We start from the raw sequence: 25905 nt of genomic DNA on the forward strand, positions 1-25905 counted from the left end.
ATTCATGTGTATTTTCACTGCCTTTTTGGTTTTTATATGTTGGGCTGTACTGTGTGCTATTTAAATGACTGTCCTGACATCACTAAAAATTAATTACTTGGGGCTAACAGGAACGTGTCCCACCCGTAATTTTGGGATCTTCAGGAATGAAGACAACTACACAGATCTAATTTATTACTGCATAGGCTAGCGTGACAATTTGACTTTGTTCTTTTATGCCCTGCTAAGCGGCTACCAGAGTTCCTTAGTTAAAATAGTCTCTTTCTAATTTTAATTTATCCTGTGTCTGGGCAGCTGAGTGTTTAAGGAGTTGCTGTCAAGCTCTAAATATCTTTGCCTAAGGCTTCACAGTGACCTATCCCAGCAAAACAACCACAGAGAGAGCCAGGGTGACCCCTGATTCCCAGTGGCCTTCTGTCATCACCTCGTTCCCTGTTCCTTCCTTCCTTTCTTTCCCAGTGCTTTTTGTATATCAGCTCAGGAAGGTCACTTTCACGGACCTTCTTTTCTTTCTTTATTTTTTTCTTATTGTCTTATTTCCCCTGTGTCCTTGCAGCTTGGCTAGAAGGCTCACTCTGCGTGGCTTGGTCAGTATCTATCTCATGACCTTAGGCAGTTTTGGTTTAGCAGAAATGTTATTTTCTGTATCACGTCTGTTGTGTCCTGCTTTAGGGAGCGGGGATAAGACCTGTCCTACATCTACTTACTAGCTAATTTCTGTACTTTGTTTTTTCCCTAGCTCCCAATTCTCCCTTTTCTTTCCTCACTTTGAGCCCTGCCAGCTCCCCGGCTTATCCAGGAGCAGCTGCTACAAAGATGTGTGTGTTCTCTGTAAAACTGGTCCTTGTTTTGTGTTGCTAGGCTACTCCCTACCAGCTGCCACTGAAGAAATGCTCTGTGGTGGGAAACGGTGGGATCCTGAAAAAGAGCGGCTGCGGAAAACAAATAGATCAAGCAGATTTTGTGATGCGGTAAGACAGAAACCTGAATGACACATTGTCTCCCTTTCCCCCTGTTAATCTTGGACTTTTCAAAGCTATTTGATTGTGATTAATCAGTTATAATTTGCCTTGTTTCCCCGCCCCCTTTGCAGGATGCTTTACACAAGTGATTTGGGTCAAAGTGTGAGGAGAGGCAAAAAAGGGTTTTGACTGGCTTCTGTAAATGGGTGTGTAGAGCGGGGGGACTGTTTGCATATGAGTGGGTGCAGGTTGTGACAGATTGTGCAGTGTCACAAAGAGATACTGAGGAGCTGCTTTCCTCTTTTAATTATGCAGCATTAGGCAGGGTCTCATCCTGCCACTCATCCTGTGCTCTGTCTTCTGCAACTCTAAATGCCATCGTATGCATCAATAGGTACTGAATTATAGGGAAAGGCTTAAAGACATGAGCTGGAACAAGCTAAAATCTCTCTATGTTTTTCTTCCCTCAAGATTGGCTTCTGGATGGATTTTTGAGGAAAGGCCAAACCTTTCCTCCTTTCTTTGATGCAGAGTTTTTGGAATTCCTCACATTTCCTTTCCCTCCAGCCTTCCTAAAGTTATAAGAACCTGTCAGGAGGGATGCTGAAGCAGTTGCTGCTTTTGTGATTGAATTTGGCACATTTTATGTCTGTATTCTGTAAGGAAGAAAGACAGAAATTAGTCCTTCCGTGTTAAACATAAAAAAGGGAGAAACTGGAGGAGTGCTAAAGAGACTGAGAAATGGGGTTTCTTTAGGGTTTGAGATGGTTACATAATGAACACCCACTTTAGCGGGTCTCCTTGTGAGATCCTGATGGGTTATTATAAAGCCATACAAATTTTCTGCAAACCAAACAGTATTATTGTGATTTCAAGTTTGCAACTCAAAGATGCAAAATGCCTTCAGTGTTAAAGCAAAGGAGTACAACAAACTAAAGGCAAAAGGAAACATAGAGCATTTACAGAAGAGACGATGTAAGGCACAGGGGGAGAGAGGCAGTGTGCTGGTTGCCATCACTGCAAAACTCCTTGGGTGTTCCACAGACTAAATATAAGAAACTGTAGGGTATATACCATGGTAATATTATCTAGATGCAATGGAAAATTGGAATGCTGCGGGAGCAATCAGTTACAGAACAATATAAACTTTTTTATTTAAAAAAAACCTAAACAAACCCATCAGTTGTTGCAGCTTGATCAGAAAAGTCCTTTTCTTTCCAAGCAGGGTAGAGCAACCATTACCTGTTCAGAAACTTATTTTGAATTGGAAATAAGTGATAGGGAGAATCCTGCAAAAATCCCAGTAGCTGCCTGCAGGCTGTATTGTATCAGTGACGTGCAGTCATACTTATGGAAAATGTTTCAGTTCTTTTGGGTCACAACTAAGGCACTACCGGGAGAAAGTATTTTTACAGCAGGTGGAAGACAGGATTTAGTTGATCTTTTCTAAAGCTGATTTTGATAATCTGAGAGCTGAGAGAGAAAGAGCACAGTAGTGACTTGCATAACATCTTTCATAAAAAAAAAAAATAAAATTTGTGTAACATCTTGAAAATATATCCGCAGTGCGAAATGTCATGCCAGGTATTGCCCTTGTTCTTTCCTTCAGTTTACGTGGTTTTTGATTTCACTTGAGTGTACTTCCATAAGCTCTGTCATATGACTGCAGCCATAGTCTCTGATCTATTGTCATCACCAGGATTAATTAATGAGTTTAAACTCATCTTGTTGCTGAGAATTTTCTACAAATACAGTTGTACCAACATAGAGATTAGAAAAGCAGTAGTTTTCAGGCCCTAAGGCATATCACACTGCATGTGCAATGAGAAAGGCGCATAGCATTTGGTCTATGTGTTTAAGCAGCGTGGTTATAATAGGCTATTCTGGTATCTGGCTAGTTTTCAAGTTAGTAAGCTTTATTTCTAAGAAAATGAACTTATTTTTCCCCTCCCTTCATGCTAGTGATTATTTTGAGAGAGAAATGTTGGGTACTAAACCCTAAGCAATGTTTTTGTCTGTATTTCGACAGAAGAGCCACATTTTTCTTGCCATTAGATTTTGAAGAACTATTTCTACATCTCACAGTTCTCCCTTTCCTCCAGCCACTTTACATGGCTCTACTGTGGTTTGCTTGTTTCCCAGAGAGGTGGAGAAGAGACGCTTTGGGGTTTGTAGACAAGTTAACATGGCTTTCAGCTGCCTTATGCAGCTATTGTCTTGACTTGGCCAAGGTGCCACAAAGGAAAAAAAAAGAAGAATGTTTGCAATTACATATTAAATTTGCATTAGTCCCTAGCGTTTAGTATATCATAACATTCAAAAATAGTCACACAGCATCTACCAAGCTCACATGCATCAGCCAAGTTGCTTAGATTCTCTGCCCCTGCGGGGAAATAGGCTTCTGTCTGGACCAAACCCAGAAGAGCCATTTCTGCCTGGTGAGGGTAGAAGGATCTGTTTCATTTTACCCTTGCAGCTGTTCCTACCTATATGAGTTGGAAGGTCTCAGATGTGAAAAAGACATGGATGTCTCTGGATGTCTGGATGTCATGGATGTCGCTGTCTGCCTCTGTATGACTTTGTTCCTCACTTGAAGGCTGTGTCTAGGTCATATTGTTCTTCTATATGGCAGACCAATCTGTTCCAGTCTTCCGTTTAGGCTCGTGTTAAAAACGCTGGCCTGAAACGCCTGGTGCTTCCTTCTTTTCTGTGCGTTCACGTGCTTATTCCTGAGTACCAGATGCAAGAGTAAGATAACGAAAAAGAAATTTCTTAGGATGAGTCTTTTGTTTCTTGGTATGTTCCTCACCTGCACAACACTCAGCACTCTGCTGACCTGTTCAGGAAAACAATCTGAAGATTGAAGAAGTTTCTGTCAACCGACTGATTTCTTGCAGTTTCCTCTGGATACTCAGGCCATTTCTTAATATCTCATGCAGACAAGGTGGGAATGAGACTTACTGATGAAAGGAATTAGATGTGTTTAAATAATGCATCTGAGACTGGCCTGTGAAAGAAATTTAATTATTGAGATGTTAGGATAATAAGAACTAGGGAGAATTCTTGGTCCCTCACAGTGCTTTCAAATATGCTTCAATGAAAACTGGCTTCTTAAAAGCTTGCCTATGAGTTTGTGTTTATTCAAATCAGAAGGCATTACATTGTAATCTGCCAGAGGTCATTTATCTTTCTCCTCTGATGCATAACACCTATATATCTTGCTTCACAAATATTTGTTTGACCTGCCATTGAGAACTGCTGCTGAGAGTTTCTACAACCTCTTCAAATAGTATTAATTGTATTAAATTAATTTGTATGCTACATAGTGCAGGTAGCAGCTTATTGCTTTTCCCTTTTCCTTTTCCTTCCCTTCCCTTTTCTTTTTCCCTTTTCTTCTTTTCCCTTTTCTTCTTTTTCCCTTTTCTTCTTTTTCCGTTTTCTTCTTTTTCCCTTTTCTTTTTCTCTTCTCTCCTCTTCCCTTTTCCTTTTCCTTTTCCTTTTCCTTTTCCTTTTCCTTTTCTTTTTCTTTTCCTTTTCTTTTTCTTTTTCTTTTCCTTTTCTTTTTCTTTTTCTTTTCCTTTATTGTGCACATCTTAACAAATGTAGTCATGTGAAGAAGAAAATATTCCTGGAAATGTTAAATTTTTCTTGTTGAATGTGTCTGAATCCATCTATGTTCCATGTAGGTGGGGCTTTGTTGTCCTTCTCCTTGGCATTTCCTGATGATGTGAATTTAAGAATATGGTTTTGAGAGCTGACATTTGTATGCAAATACATGCAGATGTAGCATGACAGTGTTTTTTCTTTATGGAGTCTGGATGTTTCGCATTAACTAAAATAGCAGAGAGTATTCTGTGTGCACACTAGTGCCCTCTCCCTTGGACGCTGCGCAAAACCAAAATACAGGAAAGTGCAGCCAAGACTGTGCAGCCTTGCTTGCTGAGTCGATTTCTCCTGACTGTAATTTTTGGAACAGTGCATAGGCTTGGGTACTGTTTGAATGTATTTTCATCTTTATCTGCTGCACCTTCCTCATTTTCCTAGGTCTTTACTATGGAGCATTTAGGACTTCATTGTCTCAAAGTTTCTCTCTACTTCTATTTTTTTGAGCCTTGGCTCTTTGCTTTCCAAAGTAAATTTGCTCAGTCACCTTTTCTTTATTATGTTATCACCCTACCCACCAGAGCAAGACTGTGAGATGCACATGTTTATATAGCCACTTAAATTTTTTCTCTGTGTTTTCTTGGTAAATTCTGTATGCTGAAGATATCCCACAGTCTAATATTAAAAATGCCAGTTGCCTGTTGTTTGCAAGATATGTAATCTTAAAATAACACAGAGTGGTAATAGTCTGGAGCCTGATACTGGTAAATAACACAGAATAGAGTGAAAAACAGAAACTCAATTTTTTTTTTGGGGAGAAAAAGTCTTCTCTGTAGATAATAATGGCTTCTTCCACAGCCCTTCAGCCCGTCAGAAATGCCAAGTTTGTGTCTTTGCTTGGTAGTTACATAAGGTTGTCTCTGCAAAAGGTATTTCCCAACAATCTCATACAAAATTGACCTATTGTGCTTATAGTTGTGAAACAGTAGGGAACATCTGTAGCATAGTCTCATATTTATACAGCACTTTCATGTTTTCTGACAGCCTGCTTTCTTAAAAAAAAAAAAACAACCAGACAACAAACCCCACACCTGGAAACTTGCAGATTAAAAAAAGACTGAGGCTGAAGCCTGTCAATCCTGAATGGCATTTAAAATCTTGACTGTCTTTCTATGCACAGGTGCAACCTTCCTCCTCTATCCAGTGAATACAGCAAGGATGTTGGATCGAAAACACAGCTGGTGACTGCGAATCCCAGTATAATTCAGAAAAGGTAGAGAGTGCGTTGTTCCTACTCTGGTCGGGGAAACAAAAAGAAGAATGCTTCATCTGTGTTATGGATATTAGTGCATCAGAGTTGTGTTCTTAATGATCTTCTGGACCTGGAAAAGGATCTAGAAATTATGGCATAGGCAGTAGTTTGGCATTAGGTGAAATAATACAAGACTAAGCCCCTGATCCTTTTACTGTAAGCAGGGAAACTTGGGGAAGCTGGCTTTTACAGAGTTATTTTGATTACCAGGCTCCCCTCAGTCCTTCCAGCTCCCTTCCTTTACTGTGTGCTGGGCATGTGCCAGAGGTGCTTTGGCTGCTTCCAAGCCAGGCATGTACTGGTAAGTGGCCCAAACTACTCTGCAGGTCAGGTCAGTTGGCTGCTGCATCCCACAGAGAACAAAGATATTAATTTAGGTTTCTCTTTGCTTCACCACTGATAACTTCAGAGTCCTTGCTGTCTTAACATTGTTTGATACTGACTTATGGGTACAGAAGTGCCTAGGATGGAACCGATCAGCAGGTTGTTATCTTACAAGCCTTACTTTCCTGAGAAACTGGGACAAAATTTTGTTATTTGAGTTAGTTGGAATTTTCCAAATGTCAGTAGCTGATAAGAAAATGGAAGGAGAGGGGGAGGGGAGTCAATGCCTTCTCTCTGATTTTGCCTTCTTGAATTTTAATTGCTATGTTATTTGTGTATCACCCGGAATGACGTAGGCTGTTCTCAGTCAGAACAAGATCTGCTAGTAACCTGCCATGTTCACTGAAAACCACAGAGGGAAAAAACCCATAAACTGAGCGGACGAACAGAAAATGATTAGGCATAAAGAAATGTATAATGCAGGTACTGGGAGGTGAATGATTGTGAAAAGAAGCAAAGCAGGAAAATAAAATGAATAATAGAAAGCCAGGTGTTTTAAAAAGAAGAAAGGCACAGACTTGGAAATGGATGTTTGATGGTATTTAAATGTTATATTTTCCCTCTCTATCACAAATTGAAGGGTTCTCTAGTTCTGTGTGTGATAAAGATGACAGTCTTTGGCAGAGTAGAAAAGAGAGGGTGAGCAAGAGGGAAATGGTGTAGTAATCAGCTTCAAGAGCTGATTCCAGGCAGAGAGTGTCTGAATAGGAGAAGGCAGAGAAGTGCTTGTGGGATGAGATCAAAGCAAACCAAGCAGAATTGGCAGAGGATGACACCAGGTGCCAGGCAACAAAGAGCTGCTCAGGGCAGTGGCCCTGAAGATGGGGAATCTGAAAATACTGTGGGATGTAGATGGCTAATGAGGTTGATTTAAGAAGTGGTATGATTTAGCCAGAACACCCCATCAAGGAAAGCAGATCAGTTCGGCCATAGCATTTTGAATAAAATGGAGCAGTATGAAACATGAAGCTTACAAAGTACTTTGCAGCTGTCAAGGCAAAGGGTTGTTAAACTCATGGATAGTTATTTTGCACACACCCCCCAACAAGGCCTAGCATGGAACACTCACTGTACTTACTATTTTTGAACAGAAGAGGAGAAGAGTTTTTAGGGATATTACAGGGAGACAGAGAAGTTACGCTAGAGAGACTGTGGAGTTATCCAGCAAGAAGGAAGGGAAGGAGTGAGCAGATGGTTGGAGAAGCAGATGGAGAGAGTGAGATGCTATTTTGTGAAAAGGGGATATCACAAGGAGGAGTTGAAGGGGGGGGAGGGAAATGGGAAAAGAGAAAGGGAGGAAGGGATGGATGGGGAAAAGGAAACGTGATTGTGGGCAATGTCAACTTTCAAAGTGAGTGGACGATAAATAGGATGCAAGACCTTTGAGAAAGTAATGTGTGATGTATACGCCTGTGTATTGATTAGGAGGAGATCTACAGCCAGTGACTGAGAATGGCACAGAGGAAAATTCATACTGCTGAAAATTGACAGAAGCCTCTTCTGAGGCTTGGAGCTCTTGAAAGATCTGACACTTTTCTTCCTCTGCCTTGTCAGGAAGCATTTTAGGTTTGTTTTTTTTTAAGATAATATTTTACTGATGTTTCCTCTATGCTGTCCAAACTCGTTATTTTACCTCCTGTGTGTTAAGTTAGAGTTGGAAAAAAAGGTTAAATCTTGGAAGTTAAAATAGAAAAAAAGACTGGTACTGTGTAAAAAAATAATCAATTTCTATGGAAGGAAGCTTTTTAAGGAATTAAGATTTCTTGTAAGCCCAGACTTCTATGCAATTCAAGGACATTTAGATTGGTGACTGATATTTATCTCTTTCTATGCTATAAGTTAACTAGCTTCACATAATGTTATTATTCATTATCATTCTTCCCCTCTCCCCTTGTCCTTACTTTGAGTAGATTGATATTGATGAGGCTTGACATCTCAATTATCTCTCAAGTGTGTTAAGGCAGATTTAGTGAATTGGTCCTGCAACATCATTCATGGCTTCTAAAAGGCTTTTCCTTACCAGATTATTGATGATGAGGCATGTTGGATAGGACAAAGTTTTCATACCAGGGATGTGGAGACAATTTTTTGTATTGCTCTAACCCCAGAATTATTGCCTTTAGAAAACAAAATTGTTGGTGGTAATTACTGCAGAGTGATATCTGAGCTACCACCATTTCCCTCTAGGCTTACAGCCTTAGGATGGGAGACTCAAGATTTTCATCTGGGACTACATTGACTTTAGAGATAGCTTCTAAACATTGTTTTTTTGCAAAACATAGAGATTTTTCAAACCATAGAGATTCTTACTTTGTTTTAAGTAGGAAATGTGACACTGCAGGTAGTACAGCTTTCACTTGTAAAATACTGTGCTCAGTCGTCATTTGGTTTTGAAAAATGATGAGGAATTTCCTACCCTAACTTTGCTTCATATAATACTGAAATTAATGTATTATGATGGAAATTTCCACGGCTGACCAGGAGGATGCACGACGACTGCCCCAGTTGTTTTTCGTTTTTTTTTTGTCTAAAACATTTCATGGGCATCTCCCATCGGTTAATATTGGAACTCACTCAGCCCTCTGAGCCTGTGTAAAACTCATTTTTCCATTGTGCATTCAAAGCTTACTTCTCTGTCAACCCCTGTTTTGAGATTGCAGTTGGGATTGAAATGCTGCATAATGCTATTTGTGGGGTTGCTGTGACCTCTCCCACCCTCTACCCCTTAACACTGTTGAGGGACTGCAAAAAGCTTCCTACCTTTGATGTTTCCCGTTCATTCCCTACCACCCTAGTCAGCTTGGCCTTATCTGTATGGAACCATTTTGTAGGCAGAAGATTATTCTCTACTTGTCCTGGTTTTTATTTTCTTTGTGATGTGCCTACAGCCATTCTTAGGCTCTGGGAAAAATCAGCAAGGTTATGCCATTTGCAGTGATTGTTTCTACATTCTGAACACATGTCTATAGCTATGGAGAGAAACTAGTCAGTGGATCGCACGTGAATATGCAAATAATTAGGCAGTGATTATTTTTGACCGATGGCGTAAGATTGACTGAGAAATTTAAAGAGTCACTATTTGGGATGCAGATATTATGTGTTTCGAAAGTCACTGGCTCTGGGCTGTTTCAGAGAAACCAATTTCTTACAATTTCTTACTATCTTCAGCAGTTTTTGCAAATGTCACATGATAATACTCTTTTCTCTAAACTTTTAATTAAATCTGCAAATAAATGCTGTTTGCAGCAATCTTCCTTTCCAGTTGCCATTTCTGCTTACTCAGTCTAATCCATGCACATATATATCACCATTAATGTAGATATAATAGTCCAAATAGTTGGTTTTCCAGCATTCAGCAAGTTTGCAATTGACTGATGTCTGTTGGTATTCTATTCATGAGCTGAGTTGGTGATTCTGACCGGTGTAGAAGTAATGTCATTAGAAAATGGCACAGTGCCTGTGGTAGCTTCCCTTATTCCCCATAATTCAGCACCAGTATTACTGATAAAAGCCCCTAAGGTGTGTAACATGCAGTTCCCAACACTGTCTTTGAGATGTAACCTGATAATTGCTTGAGTTGTGTGAAGCTTTTCCCACTTCTCCTTTCAGTGTGCTGTATTTTCTCAGCACTGATAGTGCTGGAAGAAAGACATGTTGTACTTTGGGGAGAGTGTAAATTCACTTGGATGAAGACCAGGTCATCCGTGTATGTGTTTAGGGCTTTGGAAGTTACTTTAATTAGATTAATTATGAAAATTTCTGTGAAATACCTGTGCTGTTATGGACAGGCTGGGAGTGTAGTTGATCCATGTTTTTGCTACCACAGGTTTCTACTAGAGCATGCCCTATTGCTTTGAATATAGAAATAAGCACAGGGTTAGCTGAGGTGGATGTGGAGATGTGGATATTTTTATTCAACTTTTTATAGTGGAGTCTCTCAACAGTTGTATAACATTGCCAATGGAAATAGCATGACTGAAACTTAAATAACCAGATTTAGAATCAGTCATTACAGTTTGCAGCTCAGCATGAACTTCCATCACTGAATATGAACCTTTTATTTTCAGTATATTAGTTTGCTTTTTTGATTTCTGTAATATTTGACAAGTTTTTGCTACATCATGTTTCCTGCACTAAAGCAAAATGAACGAATGAGACTAAAGGCTAACAAATTCAATGATTCTGCTTCTGCACTTTGAAATGTCAGTTAAATATTGATGCTGTTTATTAGGTTCCCACGAAATTTGAGTGGGATTAAATTTGCTTTCCAGTTCTTCTTGCATCTTGGAGACAGTTAATCTTTCCTGGATTCAGTCCTGAAGACATCTTTGAATCCAGTTGATTTAAGCTGTTAAGAATAAAAAGATGGAATTGAGGCAATTATTTAATTTGATAAAAGCTTCCTTAATCTTTGATTAAATGAATATACAATATTAAGCTGGTTGCTGACACTCATGAAAATGAGTGATACACTAGAGTTTCTTATGATTATATCTCCAAGTAAAAAGTCCATTCCTAGGTAGTTCCATTTTAATTTGGTACAAGAGGTAGAAAAAGGAAGAAGGAAAAAACCCAAAAAACCCAAAACCCAAAAACCAAAACCAACTCACTCATAGAGTAAGTTATTGAAGGAAAACACTCCTTGCTCATCTTGTCCTTTCTTTAAGAGTCAGATGATGAGAAGATCTTTTATTGTTAAGCCATTTAATCATCAGATTTTAAATATTTCACAGAGGTTCTTACTTCATTCTTGCTATCTGAATATCTCTCAGATTATTTCATTGAGAAGTACTCCAAAGTGATAAGAATCATTGTTTCCATTCACATTGCAAAACTGTCCTTTTCTGTTTCTCTGCAAAAGTCTATGAACATTCATGCCAACAGCAAAGGGATAAAATTACTGGGAAGCGCTTCCTTAGGGGCAATGTATACGAAGGTTGCGTGAAGCCCCATTTGTTGATAATCGTTATTTTGTCTTCTCTAATACAAAGTTCTTTTAAAAGTTTTAAAGTTATTAGCAACTGAAGCCTTAGTTTCTTTCTGTGAGGAACACCTATTTTTGTCCTCCCTTGAATAGAAAAGGAAGTGAAAGTGCAGTGATGGGGAACACTTGTCAGTGTTACCAACAGGACAAAGGCAAAGCCAGGAAAAAAAAGATCCAGACTTTCTTATCAGCTCTTGTGATTTATCAGCTGATGAACTGAAATATGTGGAACTGTAACAAAGTCTGCTGTGATTGATTAAGACAGTTTGATGCTTTTATAGCCATTATTTGACCCCATTTAATTTGATGGCTTCTATTCTCTTATCCACCCATTCTCTCTTTTATTTTCAGTGTGGACAGGTTTATAATCTATTTTAGAGTAGAGAAAAGTATATAGAAGACTTCAAAGAAATGTTAATCTATTTTCTATTTTCCTCTGCTTTTTACAGATAAGATTTAGATGATTTTTTCTTTGAAAAGTTGCAGAGTTTGGCTACAAAGTCAGACATTCACAGATATAATCAAAATGTAAACTAAATAGAATGCTACCCAGAAATCAAATGTAGAGTCCTCCACGTGTGGAAGAATATGTGAAAAACTGGGGGAGTTGCTGATTAGGTGGCATTTCTGCTGAAAAGATGATGTGGCATTAGGTCAGTGACTCATCATGGATAGGCAATGCCCTACTATTTAGATAATAGGAAATGCTGTGTTGGGTTATCTAAATAAGTGTAATGCATGAAGAGATATATTTAAGCTCAGCTACAGCCTCAGCTTGGGTAGCATGTGTTTAGAAAAGTCATCACATCCCAACCCTGGAGGGTCAATTGCGAAGTGCAGTGAAGGGCAGGAAGGATCTCTGAAGCCTAAGTCCCAAGGAACGGACTGCTGGATCTAGAGGTGTCTCAAAATGTACTAGTGGCTTCAAAGAGACATGTCAGTGGCTGTTGATGAGATGAGAAAAAATGGGCTGAAATTTTGGGTTAAGAAAATGAGAATTAGAGAAAAAGTTATTTAATCTGGTAGGAGAGAAGAAGGGAGAAGGAAAGACTGAGGAGAGCTGCAACAGTTTCCTAGGTGTACACTTATCTAAGGTGATGGGGGTGAGGACAATACCTCATCAATAAAAACAATTGCTAGATATTAGGAAGAACTTTACAGAGAACTTCTATAAAAGTCACCATGTTACAGTAATTTAAAGGGCTAATTAATAAAGGGATGAAATGGGAAATTATAAATGAAATGTCATGAAGTCATAACTTGATGTTTTCACTTAAATAAAATTAAATGTTTCATTAGTAATTATCATAAAGCAAAGATAAAAGATACCAGGATTAAAATACTCCATTTGGATTTCTGACTGAAATGTCCTCTATTTTCAGTTGTAATGTATATTTATTGTAGAATGGGAGAGGACTAGGATGCATTATCTTACACGCACATTTGTATGTCTCCTGCCTTAAAGTGGGATTTTGATGATAATCATAGCTACCTCTATTTTGAATGGCATTTTAATTGCAAATCTTTGCCTTACCAAAATCACCAGTTCTTGCCCATATGTGCTGATATTCATTAACACATTGTCTCACACATTTTCATTTTCTTGGCAAGCCATTGCAGGAAGACTTTTGGTTTTTGCTTTAGTTTCTCTTTTCCCTCCCGCCCTGCTGGTGTCTTCTTCAGACCACTGTATTGAAGAGTCTTCCAGCAGTGCCAAACAGAAAGACAACCAGCTGTCTGATTTTCCATTCTTAGGTTTGTGAAATGGGAAAGCTATATATGTCCTTGAGTAAATAACGCTTTTAATTAAAGTGCTGGGGATTTTTTTTATCCTTACATTGTTGTAATAGGACTTCATACAAGGGCTTCTAAATCCTACTGCCAGTATGTGGAATAACATACCCAAGTACGTCATGTTTAAGTATGTGAGTAAAATCTTCAAAGTGAGTGGAATAACTTATATGTGTTTTGCTGGATCAAGCAGTTTAGTGTCTTGATGAGAAACCTAGGTTTTTTCAGAGTATCATCTCCAAAGACTTTTAGCGCCTAATCCATATTTAAGTAGCTCATCTTCCTTTGCAGTCTTTGACTGCAATATTGATTTACAATATTGATAATAATTTCCAATATTGATTGGAAAGCAAATAGATATATTTTTTCCTTCTTTTTTTAAAATGAAGGCACAAGGCAGCCTGCAATCTGAAAGACTGCAGATAATGAGAACACAGAAAACTACAACTTCTCTGCAGTCTTTCAGATTGTGACATCCCACTTTTTGTTTTGTTCCTGTCTCTAAAAAAATAACTTTTACCGTTAGCAGCATCTGCAACCATGTGATCCCATAAATTTCAAAGAAAGCCTCCAAATTCAGGAGACAATCACCAGAGTATAAGAATTATCCTTACGGGCTTAGCCACTGAACAAAAGCTTTAGATTAAACATGGATGTCAAAGAGGCAGAGAGGTTAATTAGTACCTATTTTCTCATTAAACAGTGGAGGTGATTGCTGGGAATGAGATATTCTAGCTGAGCAGACTGGTAGATTTTATTCTTTTGCTAGTCTTCGCTGATTTGTGCAGACCTGTGAGATCCCAGCACTGCTGATCTCAGGCAGAGCAGCTGATGGGCTGTGTGGTAGATCAGTTGTCAGTTTTCAGTCTGGGCAGCAAGGTAGGCTGGGGAAACAGCTGCTAGGCTGGTCATCAAAAGCTTATGCCTTAGAAGCCTCCTCCTGGCTTTATTTTGGCACTCTCATCTGGGGAGGACAAAATCTGGCCAACAATTTTCAGACAGAATTTGTTATAATGAATGCAAAAATATTTGAAATGTTTTTCTGCTTTTATGACATTTTGGTTTTCACAAACAATATTTCCATTCATATAATGTCCGGAAAGATTTGCTTGTTTATTATCAAAAGCAATGTTTTCCTCAATAAAAATCTCACTACACTATTTCAATGTGAATTTCAATGATAAGACTAAATTGGTAGGACTTAGAATAGACACTGAACAAAAGTACGAATGGAGAAAGAAATGCCAATGTGGAGTCCTTTAGGGAAACAGATTCTTTCCTGGTGTAAATCACTGTAGCTCCCATTGCAATACTTTACACCCACCAAACACCTGACTTGGATTTTTTTCTCATCAGGGAGGGTTGGCTCTTGCACTCAGGTAGCCTTTGGCTGGACTTGCTTTCCAAGCCAAAGAATCCCAGAGGGTGTGGGTGAGGAAATATGTTTTCCCAGTGTGCTCTGGAGTCCAGGCAGCCTTCTCTTCCAATCAGTGCTGGAAGAACAGCCTGTTCTTTGAGAAGGGCAGGTACGCAAGTTGATTTGTTGGAAAGCATCAGTACTAAGAGGCTGCTAGTAGAGGCAAGGCAGAAGCTGATGAATCCTTTTACATCCCTGGGAAATATAAAGATTTGTTGATATATGTTGTTTTTCAAACTATTATGCTCCCCCTGAAGCTGGGTGTGCAGTTTAAAAATCTAGGAGCTTGAGGTTGTGACTCATGAAATGTTTTTTATAAGCAAAACCTGAGCTGATTGAAAGGACAATTGGCTTGAGTCAGAACAATACCTGCAAGGCAATACTCTGATAACAATGAGGAAAACATAATTTGAGAGACTGTAATATGCTGAAAGAAAGAAGATGTAGGCTATAGCAAGGCTTAATACATGGTAGTGAAGGAATCAATATAGTGAAGATGTGTACCAAGTCTTAACAGAGGGTTCAGAACAGATGTAAGAATGGAGAACAAACAGGTTAAGGGATTTTTAGGTAAACCAGAAATTAATGGGATCTGGAGAATTTTATTTTTTTTTTCAGGAGTTTATGAGTAAATTGCTAGAGCACTGCCAGAACCACTAAGGAAGGATCTTCAGGACTACTTTTTCATATGTTCTTAATGAATGGTAGAAATGGAAGAGTGCGAAAAGGCGAAGGACAGAAGGAATTAGTTATTCTGACTTTGTTTAGTACACAGAAGAAGAGTACAAATTCTTAGACATTCAGAAAGCCTTTCATAGGAGGCAACAAAGAAGTTAAATGGCATCATCACTGAGGGGAAAAAGTATCATCAGTGATTAAAGTCTATTTTCAAAGCCAAGGTGTGCAAGGTATGAAAGTAAATTTTTTAAGTGTGTCTCAAAGTTGTGAGCTTCTTCTGATACTGATTGATCTATGTTCCATCAGAAGTCTTGAAAATTGTAAATAGCTTAATTCTGCCCACTCTGGAATGTGTTTTTAATCTAAACAATCCAGCTCTACACACAAACTCATTACACTTCATTAGAAGGTCTTTGGAAGAAATGTTCTGGTTATATTGTAGGAGATGTCTGTGTTTCACTGTATGCAGGCTGACAGAATGAACAATTAGGTACCTATGTATATGCAAAATGGGTAGAATATTTATGGAAGCCAGCATTACAAAATGGTGTAGCAGGGTTAAAGAGATAGATGAAGTTTTTTTTACCAGAATGGCCCAGTCTTTGTATTTGTCTTGTGACAAGTTGTCTTATGAGTTAGTTAAATTTGTGAAGAAACACGAACCCAAAAGTGAACGATTCAGTATATGACCAAGTCATGGACTATTCCTGGAAAACTCTTTAGAAACCTTCCAGGAGGAACAATATGGACAACAAGGGAATATAGTAGGTATTTAGCATGCCTAGAAAGAGCTTTTCTTCCTTTGTTAGTTTAGGAGCAGGTCTGGTATCTTCCAAAAAGCATGATCCTTCCTTAGTCATTCTGATACTGCTCTAGCTACTTACTTATAGACTCCTGAAAAAAAATTCTCCAGATCGCTTTCATTTCTGGTTTACCTAAAACTCCCTTAACCTGTTTGTTCTCCATTATTATATCTGTTCTCAACCCTTTGTTAAGACTCTGTGTATATCTTCACTGTATTGACTCCTCCATTATCACGTATTTGTCTTGCTGTAGCCTACATCCTCCTCTTTCTTTTAGCATATTAGTCTCTCAAATGATAGTTTCCTCACTGCTATCAGAATATTGCCTTGCAGGTGTTGTTCTGACTCAAGCCAATTTGTCCTTTCAATCAGCTCAGATTTTGCTTATAAAAAGTATTTAATGAGTCATGGTTATTTGTAAACATGGAAGTCTGTTTTATCAATTTATGGTTTTCTCACTAAGCCAGAAATACCTTACAAGGAGAATATATCTGCTGCTTCTCTGCTGCAGCTCAAGGTAAATGGGAGTTGCATTTATTTCGGACCAGTAGGAAAAATAGGGCTAGAAGAGAGCAAGAAGGTGATTAGGACCAAAGGTTGCATTGTAAGTTGGGAAAAGCTCTGAATGTATGGCATCACCCATCTGACTGGGCAGGGATTACTCTTGTGTGCTCCATCTGCCTCCTTGTCCTTTCCCCATGTGGTGGTGAGCTAAGCTTTCCCCTGGTTTTCCATCAGCACACAGGACATACCATTGGATAGAGCGGCAAATTGAACTTTGCCTCCTATCAGTTTTGTTATCCTTGCAAGACTGAAAGTTTTCAGCACACTTACTTGGATTAATTGGCATTCTTGCCCCACAGTGCTAGATGCTGTCAAAACAAAAGACAAAACGATGGAGCAGAGCTGTACAAAGAACTTGTGGTGGAAGTGAAGGACAAAGAATAAAGATACAAAGACATGGATGAGTTCAACAAAGCCATACAGTTTGGCATGACTAGCAGCAGCCTTTGCGTTGCCTGAGTGCTCCTTTTTTTTTTTTGTCTAACAAAGCCACTTGGCCAATGCATAGGCTGGATTCAGTTTCTTACCTTTCACTATGCTGTTCTTGTGAACAAATCCCGTTACTTTTTTGACAGAAGGCAAGAATCAAGAGTGGCCTTTCTGAATTTTATGCCATTTCTAAAGCAAAAAAACTTACATTAACAGAAGCCTTATCTTGAGTGCTTCAGAGCAACTTTCTCTGAAGACCATAGATATCCTGGTTTCTTGCAATCTGACTGGTCTGAACACAGCATTCCCTTTTTGAGGTTGCAATTAAATAGCAAACACCCAGCTACACTGAGAGTTCCAAAGAAAATGCTGTGACATCATGGTAAAAATTAGGGTTTGAATGCCTGGGGACTAATCATAAGATAAGTTCAGGCTTGCATGACTTCAGCTTTGATCAATTAGAATAGAAAGCTAGATCAGGGTGTGTAGGCAGTTTGTAATGTTGAACTGTATTATTAACAGCTAATAAAAGACAGAGCTGTAAAGTGCAAATATAAAAGGCCTCCAGTAGAGTAATTTTAACACTTTCCCTTGAGTATGTGAATATACAATTGTAAGATTTGGCATTGGTGATTTTGGCATGCTGTTTGTGCATTTGAATAACTTGTGTACTTCTTATTGAAGCAGGCAGGCTGCTAAAATAGGTCCTTTAAAGTTCTGACTCTGAGCCAAATTGCATACGAAAATTAAGTGTTCATTTCACATGAGTTTTTGAAACATACACAAGATTTCTTAAGTGTCTTAGAATAAGACATTTTATCTATTTTATGAGCTTTTTGTGCATGACATCTTACATTTATGAACTTTTTGTGCATGAAATCTTACAATTCTTTTAAACTTCATCTGTGCCAGCCCTTCTAATTTGCTTGTCTATGAGCATATGGATTCTTTGTGCTTTAAAAGGAACAGCATTTTTCAGACTAGATGTTCCACTGTGACTTGCCTACCTGTTTTTCTTTCGTCTGTCTAGATGGATAGCAAACAATGTGCAAAATACTTGTGTTCCTGAATTTTTATTTCATTAGCTGCTGGGAGGGTGTTGATTCTTGTATGATAATTATTACTTCTGCTACTGTTGGCAGGGTTTACTTTACAAATAAGACAGCATTTCTGCCTGGGTTTGTGCCCAGAGCAATGTTTCAAATCGATAGCAGTGGCGAACACAGACTGTTCAAAGAAAAAATTTTGGCTCAATTTTTCAGTGCCATGCCAGCAGGTTGGCATTGGCGAGTAATGCTGATATGAAGCACGGTGTAGAACAGAGAGCTGGGTCCGTCATAGTTTCTATGGTAAAAGTTTATCCTGTGGCTTAAAAGACTGTTCATTTATAACTTAAATCAGAATTTCCCTCTTGATTCTGGTCAAACTCTATCAGCTTCAGTCTCTGCTATCTCGTACAATCTAGTAATGAAGCGCTGTAGTACTGTAATACAGTAATGTAGACTTATACCAAATGGTTGTATTATGCAGCTAACAGAAGTAACAATCTAATGTTACCTTTTCCAACCCCACTACAGACAGATATTTGGTTAAATCCTGTGGATAGATTTTTACATACGCAAGTTTAAGAATGTAATTTGTAAAATTCTGCTTACTTCCTTGAGAGACTGAATGGATGCATATTTTCATAGTGAAGGTTCCTTGTCCATGTCTTTGCAATGCTGCAAAGTCATGATTTTGGTAGGATTGAGTTGAAATCTTTGTTATAGCTAAGCTTATTCACAGAATGGTTGAGGTTGCAAGGGGCCCCTGGAGGTCATCTGCTCCAACCCGCTGCTCAAGCAGGGCCACCTAGAGCTGATGGCTCAGCACCATGTCCAGTTGGGTATTGATTATCTCCAGGAATGGAGACACAATCACCTTTCCAGGCCACCTGTTCCAGTGTTTGATCAACTTGACAAAAAAATCTTTTCCCTGCGTTTAAACAGAATTTCCTGGTTTCACACACCAGGTGCCTGTATCACTTGAGGTGTCTGGTTTGATAGGTCTGCTTAGATGTGCGTAGCTGAGAATGCGATCTATTCCTATCTAGTAGCTCTTTCATTGTACTTGCTCTTCAATTTTGCATAGCAACATACATTAAGGTGGCATTCTCCTTGTCACGGGTACCTTAGGTCATGTACTCTTTTAGAGATTTTTATTTATTTCTTTATTTATAAATTGAAATCTAGTCTAATGCATGTAGAAATACTCATAGTGCTTCTTCTGCTCATTCCCAAAGTCAATATTAAAGACTGAGCTGAGCTACCTGGCCCATGGAGCAGTGAGTTGACTGGCACTTCTCTGCTGTGTCCTAACTGGAGGTAGATCGAAATCAACTAAAAATAAAAACTGCCAAAATGAATGACAAAATGTAATAAGCAGGATAAAAGAATGAAATATGACAGTCATTTTTTCTTTTTATAAAGGTCATTTCAGTAACTGGAAGATCTACTTACACTATACAAGGTAAAAGGGGGTGTTTCTTATATATATTAGGCAAATTAAACTATTTGGCTTCCTCTTGATAAGGTGAAGAGTTGCTTTTCAGATACTTGTGCCTAATCTACGTCCTGTCTTCCATTATGTTTATGCCAGACTAAACTCTGGGGGAAGCCACACTCCAAGAAGTAGCTAGATTTGTATCCTGACAGCAAACTGCTTAGGCAGTAGTCAGGGCAAGACAACAGGTAGGGTGAAGACTCATTTTTTAAGAAAGCAAGTGAGTTATAAAGAAGAAAATGCAAATCAAACCAAACCAAAAAAAAAACCTCACATGACCAAATGCACCATTCTTTAAATAGGAGCTGCACTGCTCAATTTTGTAAGAGCTGTGCCTTAAAACAGAAGATACAAATTTAGTCAGATATACACATTAGAGGTTGTTAACTAAAATACAGTGAAGACCTTGCATCAGTGCCAAGTTTGTTGTAGTCTCCTGTTATTTATGGAAGATAGAAAGGATGAATAGCCATAGTGGTAGTCTTGTACATCTGAATCAGGTTAGGGACTAACGCAGAGTAATGCTGAATTTTTCTACTGATCAGAAAATCGTCATACTGCGTGCACAGATCCAGGCCTTTTCATGGATGTAAAGCACAGCTGTGTGAGCCAGGAATGCTCATTGCTCTCTACGTAGAATCATAGAATAGTTAGGGTTGGAAAGGACCTTAAGATCATCTAGTTCCAACCCCATGGGCAGTGACACTTCACACTAAACCATGCCATCCAAGGCTCTGTCCAACCTGGCTTTGAACACCATCAGGGACGAAGCATTCACAACTTCCCTGGGCAACCCATTCCAGTGCCTCACCACCCCCACAGTAAAGAATTTCTTCCTTAGATCCAATCTAAACTTCCCCTGTTTAAGTTTAAATCCATTACCCTTTGTCCTATCACTACAGTCGCTAATGAATAGTCCCTCCCTGTCATCCCTATAGCCCCCCTTCAGATACTGGAAGGCTGCTATGAGGTCTCCACGCAGCCTTCTCTTCTCCAAGCTGAACAGCCCCAACTTTCTCAGCCTCTCTTCATATGGGAGGTGCTCCAGTCCCCTGATCATCCTCGTGGCCCTCCTCTGGACTTGTTCCAACAGTTCCATGTCCTTTTTATGTTGAGGACACCAGAACTGCACACAATACTCCAAGTGAGGTCTCACGAGAGCAAAGTAGCGGGGCAGGATTGCCTCCTTTGACCTGCTGGTCACGCTTCTATTGGTGCAGCCAAGGATACAGTTGGCTTTCTGGGCTGCGAGTGCACACTACTGGCTCATGTTAAGTTTCTCATCAACCAACAGCCCCAAGTCCTTCTCTGCAGGGCTGCTCTGAATCTCTTCTCTGCCCAACCTGTAGCTGTGCCTCTCATTACTGGTCTCCAGCTGGATATTGAGCCATTGACCACAACTCTTTGCGTGCGGCCATCCAGCCAGTTCTTTATCCACTGAGTGGTCCACCCATCAAGTTGATGTCTCTCCAATTTAGAGACAAGGATGTTATGTGGGACAGTGTTGAATGCTTTGCACAAGTCCAGGTAGATGACGTCAACTGCTCTGCCCCTGTCCATCAGTTCATCATAGAAGGCCACCAAATTGGTCAGGCAGGATTTCCCCCTAGTCCAAGCCATGCTGGCTGTCACCAAGCACCTTGTTGTTTTTCATGTGCCTTAGCATGCCTTCCAGGAGAATCTGCTCCAAGATTTTGCCAGCCACGGAGATTCATTATAGGATGATTCATTATAGGAGATGGTCATCTCATCATCTGCTCACGCTCTTCCCATCAGCCCTAAAATGGTCAGGTAAGTTCAGTTTACTCTGGGGTGACCCGGCTGGGGCTTTAGTAGGGTTGCGCTAAACAGATGGATACCACAGGAACCCTAGTCATGCTCTGTCCTCAGATCATGCTCCACACTCAGTCCAGATGCATGTCATTCAGTCATGCTGCTTTTCACTGTCCTCTGGTCTAGGTCAGTAGAAGTTAATTTGAGTGCAGAACAGGCTTGGATCACTGAGTACAAGCTGCTAGGAGGTAGAACAGAAATAAAAATTCATGTTCATTTTGGCATGGAGATGTCTGGATACCACTAACAAGTAAAATGGGAGGCAGTTCAGAACTGTAGCTCCTCTATGGGTTGTCTGTTGGCTGGAGTCCACTCATGCCTTGTCCCAGTTGGTCTCTCAGTGAATGATGACTTGAGCTGGTTTTGTTTTTCTGTGTTGGGCAGGAAGGAGCCTTCAGAAAAGCTGCAGAGTGTAGGTGGTACTAAAGCATGTTTGACAGCCAGCTGCAAGGTTTACAGTTGGCCTTTAGGAAAGGTTTCTGACTGTTGATCATGAACTGTAATGGAAAGCAGCAATCCAAAGGCTTGATTTGATCTCTATCCCACTTCAGAAGGTGGGAAGGTTTTTTTGTAAGTGGAACAAGTTGAAGTCAGGCTGCTGTTACAGAGTGTTGAGTAACTGAAGCATTTAGCAAGGTAGATGAAATATCATTTTCCCTCATTTTCAGATAAGATAGTAGAAACAGGACGGAGCTGTCGCAGACCAACACTGAGTCATACTGAAGTCCAGAGCAGTGTATTCCTGGCTCTTTGCCCAATTTTTAGTCACAGGTGTTTGTTGAGGTACCCAGTGTGAAAAGCAGACTTCACAATTCCTGGCTGCTTACGCATTGTCTTTCATGAGTATTGAATCTGCACAAAGAGATTAATGGAACCTGCCAGAGAACCTGTTTCTATCCACACAGTTGCTAATTGCCGTTCACACACTGTCAGAATATTGTAGGGTTTGGTTCTCATCTTTGCTACTTTTTCCTCAACTACAGAAGTGTACTTCAAGTGATAAACTTACTCTCCAAGGAATTTTCCTCTGGCACAGACTGACAGGACTTTGAGCATCCCCTTTCCTCCAGAGTGGGTGATATGCATCACTTGTTCAAGGGTGTGCCCCTTCCTACTAGTTTCCACAATCGCTGAGCAGCCACAGCACAGAAAGACCTTGAACATCTGTTGTGGTTTAAGCCCCGCTGGTAACTTAGTACCACATAGCCATTCGCTCATTCTCCCCCTTTCCTCCCTCCCAGCTCCTGGATGGATGGGGAGGAGAATCCAAAGAATGCAACTCCCACAGGTTGAGATAAGAGCAGTCCAGTAACTAAGGTATAACACAAACCACTGCTGCTACCACCAATAATAATAATGATAAAGGAAATAACAAGGGAAGAGAATAAAACCACTCACCACCCGCCAAGCGATGCCCAGCCCAACCCAAGCACTGATCTAGCCCTTCCGGGTAACTGCCCTCAGTTTATATAGTGGGCATGACGTGGTGTGGTATGGAATACCTCTTTGGTTAGTTTGGGTCAGGTGTCCTGTCTCTACTTCCTTCTGGCTTCCCCTCCTCCCTGGCAGAGCATGAGACTCAGAAAGTCCTTGGTCAGACTAAACATTACTGAGCAGCAACTAAAAACATCAGCGTTATCAGCACTGTTCCCAGGCTGAAAGTCAAAAACACAGCATGGCACCAGCTACTGAGAAGGAGAAAAAATGACTGTTACTGCTGAACCCAGGACAACATCCTCCTTTTTTGTTAGTGTTCCTGGATGTTGCTGGTTCATCTCAGTTCTGGAGTGCAATTTACCCTTCCTCTCATTTTGCTCTTTTCAACCTTGCCTGAAAATGTGTCCCTGTGAAATGAAGCCTTAAATAACCACCATTAGCAACAGTCCTGGAAACCCCAAGGAAAAAATATAAAAAAAGCCATCAGGGGTGCTAGTAAATGTTATTTACTTACTTGAAGTGAAGTGGGAATGAGATATTAATCCCCCTCTCCCCCTTGTGTGCTTGCTAAAGGATAATTCTGTCCTATAGAGTGAACTGTCTGCATCTTCACATGGAGAAAGGCATGCATGCATGACAACCTTCAAATTGTTTTTTGTGGTCTTCAGGTGGCTCTACTAAGGATCTGATGGGTATATTAGGCCAACAGAAGTATGGCAGCTGAAGACAAAATTTCCAATATGGATTTTGTTTTGCACTTTTCAGAAAGGCTTCTCATTCCCTGAAGGATACTTATTGTTCATAGTGGTAGGGACATTGTAGTTGTCAGGGCTAGAAATAGGAAGAAACATTTCTGTTGTGTGGTAGCTTTCTGATGTCAAGAAAGATCATTTTTGCTTCAGATCGCTTGTTTGGAAAGTTGGCTATAATGAAACTCATTGCCAAAGAAAGGGTTGATTTTTTAGACTAGACGTTTTTGGAGTTCCTTGTGACCTTGGTTAGAATGCAAATAACATCCTCTTCTTAAAATTGGAGTGGAACTGTTTTTACCTTTGTAGCAGGGTGAAGTTCTTAAGTGAGTTGCATTGGGATAGTGGGTAATCTTATTCTCATTTTCTATTTAATGCTTTATTCTACTCTTCAGTCTGGCTTTATATGTAAAGCAGCATTGTCTAACTTCGTGTGTGTGTCTGAATCTAGCCTTTGGAAAGCTTCTGTCCAGTCTATCTCCCTTTCTGTGGAGGAGATGGGAAATAGCTGGTCAAGCAGCAGTTTGACTAGTCCTTCAGAGTCCCCTCACAGCCTGAGAGCGTGAAAATTGCTGCTGCTCCTGAAAGTAGGGAGGTATGGGGGGACTGGCAGCTACAATGTGTTATAGAAAACTTGGAGGAAGAGCTTAGTTTGTAGATGGTTGGCAGATACAAAGATCTAAGCCCTAGATCTGCTTCTCATGTTTATTGCATGTTTTCCCCTTTCCTCATTAAACACGTAATGCACTAAAATTGCAATGCGTGTGTCTGAAAGCAAAAAACCATGTCAGCACCATAGGGGAGTTGGCAATGATAATGTACCTGACTGATGTAGAGGCAACATGTGCCCCTATGAAAGCACTAAAGTCAGCCTACTGGCTAGTCATGAGTGTCCTTCAAGTGGGTGTCTGGCAAGAACTCCTCTGTAAATTGCTCAGAAGGTTCTTTGCAGCATCCTTTTATGCAGTTTGCCAGAAGTTTTGAGTCGTGCAAAGTGACTGAGCGGTTGCGCGGATAGACTGCAATCATGAAGTGCAAGCTGTTAGGGCAGCTCCGACAGCAGCAGCCTAAAGAAAGAGGGCATCCTAGTATGTGGTGAGCTGACTGACTGCTTTCATGGTGGTGGCTCACTAATAGAGCCAGGGGTATGTTGTCACCATTTTTCTGTGCATATCCTTTAATTTGCTGAGAAAATTTGTTCAGAGCTAGATTTTTCTTCCCTTTTTGCTCACAACAGGTAAGCACATTTCTTCTTAGAATGTTTGCTTAAGCTGTAAACTTGTCTTGAATTCTATAGGATAGTAAGGGGAGGTGAAAAAAGTGTGGTTAAATAAAGAATTTTAAGAGCAAACTGTTTATAAGTAGGGACCCACTGGCTATCTCCCATCTTGCGGCAGCTTTGGACTTACGTTGGGTGGGAACATCTTGCATATGTAGTGTTGAGTGCTCATAACAAGCTGCTTACAAATTGTGCAACACAAATAATTTCAACAAATAACTTTCAATGACTTTTTGTGTGTGCATGGACCACTCGCTCATTTAGTAGCCCTCTCAAAAACTGTGTTATTGGTTCGTTTGCTCTGCTATATTCACTGAGTTCTGAGTCATTGTTAGTTGAAGCAGAAATCTATGAATCTCTTCTTGGTATTTAAATTATATTAAGCAGTCTTCTTCATGCCATATATGTCTCGACTCAAAGATCTGGCTGGATTAGCTATGCAGACACAGCTGGAGTTACAGATAATGGGTAACATCCTCAGCTGCTCCATTATATCCGTATAATTCTAGTGAAGCCAACAGAGCTACACTAATTCTCAACATCTGAACAGTTATAGTTCCTGAATTTGCTCTTTTTTGCTCAGCTGCCAAAGCTTGTGTTTGTGCCTTTGTGCTTCTTCAACAGAATTTAATGATATCCCTTGTGTTTGCGTAGGGCAGAGTGCCCTATAAACAATAGGTTTTCTTGCGCATGACTGCGTGTTAATGCTGGGAGGTGCTTTTGCCTTTCCTTGAAATAGAGGTGTATGCAGCACTTTTAGAGGACCAGATCTAGATTACTTGTAAGGTACTTGTGCTTTTTACTGACTTTTCATTGCTAATGAAGATAGCATTGAACTAAGGTTTGTTATTTAAATTAGCAATTCATAAGATGACTTAATACTGTAACCTTTAATTAATCAGAGACAGATTCTCTATCTCCTTTACCATTTTATTGTTTACACTTATGCATCTGCTCTCTAGATGTCCAGAACAGAACACAAACAAATAGAAATAATTATAGAAATATGTAACAAACAAGCTTATAGCTCTTAAAGACACAGACCAATAATTTCTGAATATTTTTCAAATATTTTTTCCTAGCCCTTGGAAGAATTTTCCATACAGAAAACACTCAAGCATAATTTTCATTTTTGGCCA

At 39.7% G+C, this 25905-nt stretch overlaps 1 protein-coding gene across 1 annotated transcript in view; it reads left to right on the forward strand.

The window, feature by feature from the left end:
- The window catches only part of ST8SIA1 (ST8 alpha-N-acetyl-neuraminide alpha-2,8-sialyltransferase 1), a gene marked incomplete at its 5' end in the record, with an annotated part of 129383 nt that overhangs the window by 73149 nt on the left and 30329 nt on the right, over nucleotides 1-25905 (forward strand). Inside the window, 2 exons of the mRNA XM_080638953.1 lie at nucleotides 862-971; nucleotides 5746-5838. Coding sequence (XP_080495079.1) covers nucleotides 862-971; nucleotides 5746-5838 — 203 coding nt within the window. The remainder of the gene's footprint in view (nucleotides 1-861; nucleotides 972-5745; nucleotides 5839-25905) is intronic.

This window comes from Psittacula echo (genome assembly GCF_963264785.1).
Source record: "Psittacula echo genome assembly, chromosome: 1".
Classification (NCBI taxonomy): domain Eukaryota; kingdom Metazoa; phylum Chordata; class Aves; order Psittaciformes; family Psittacidae; genus Psittacula; species Psittacula echo.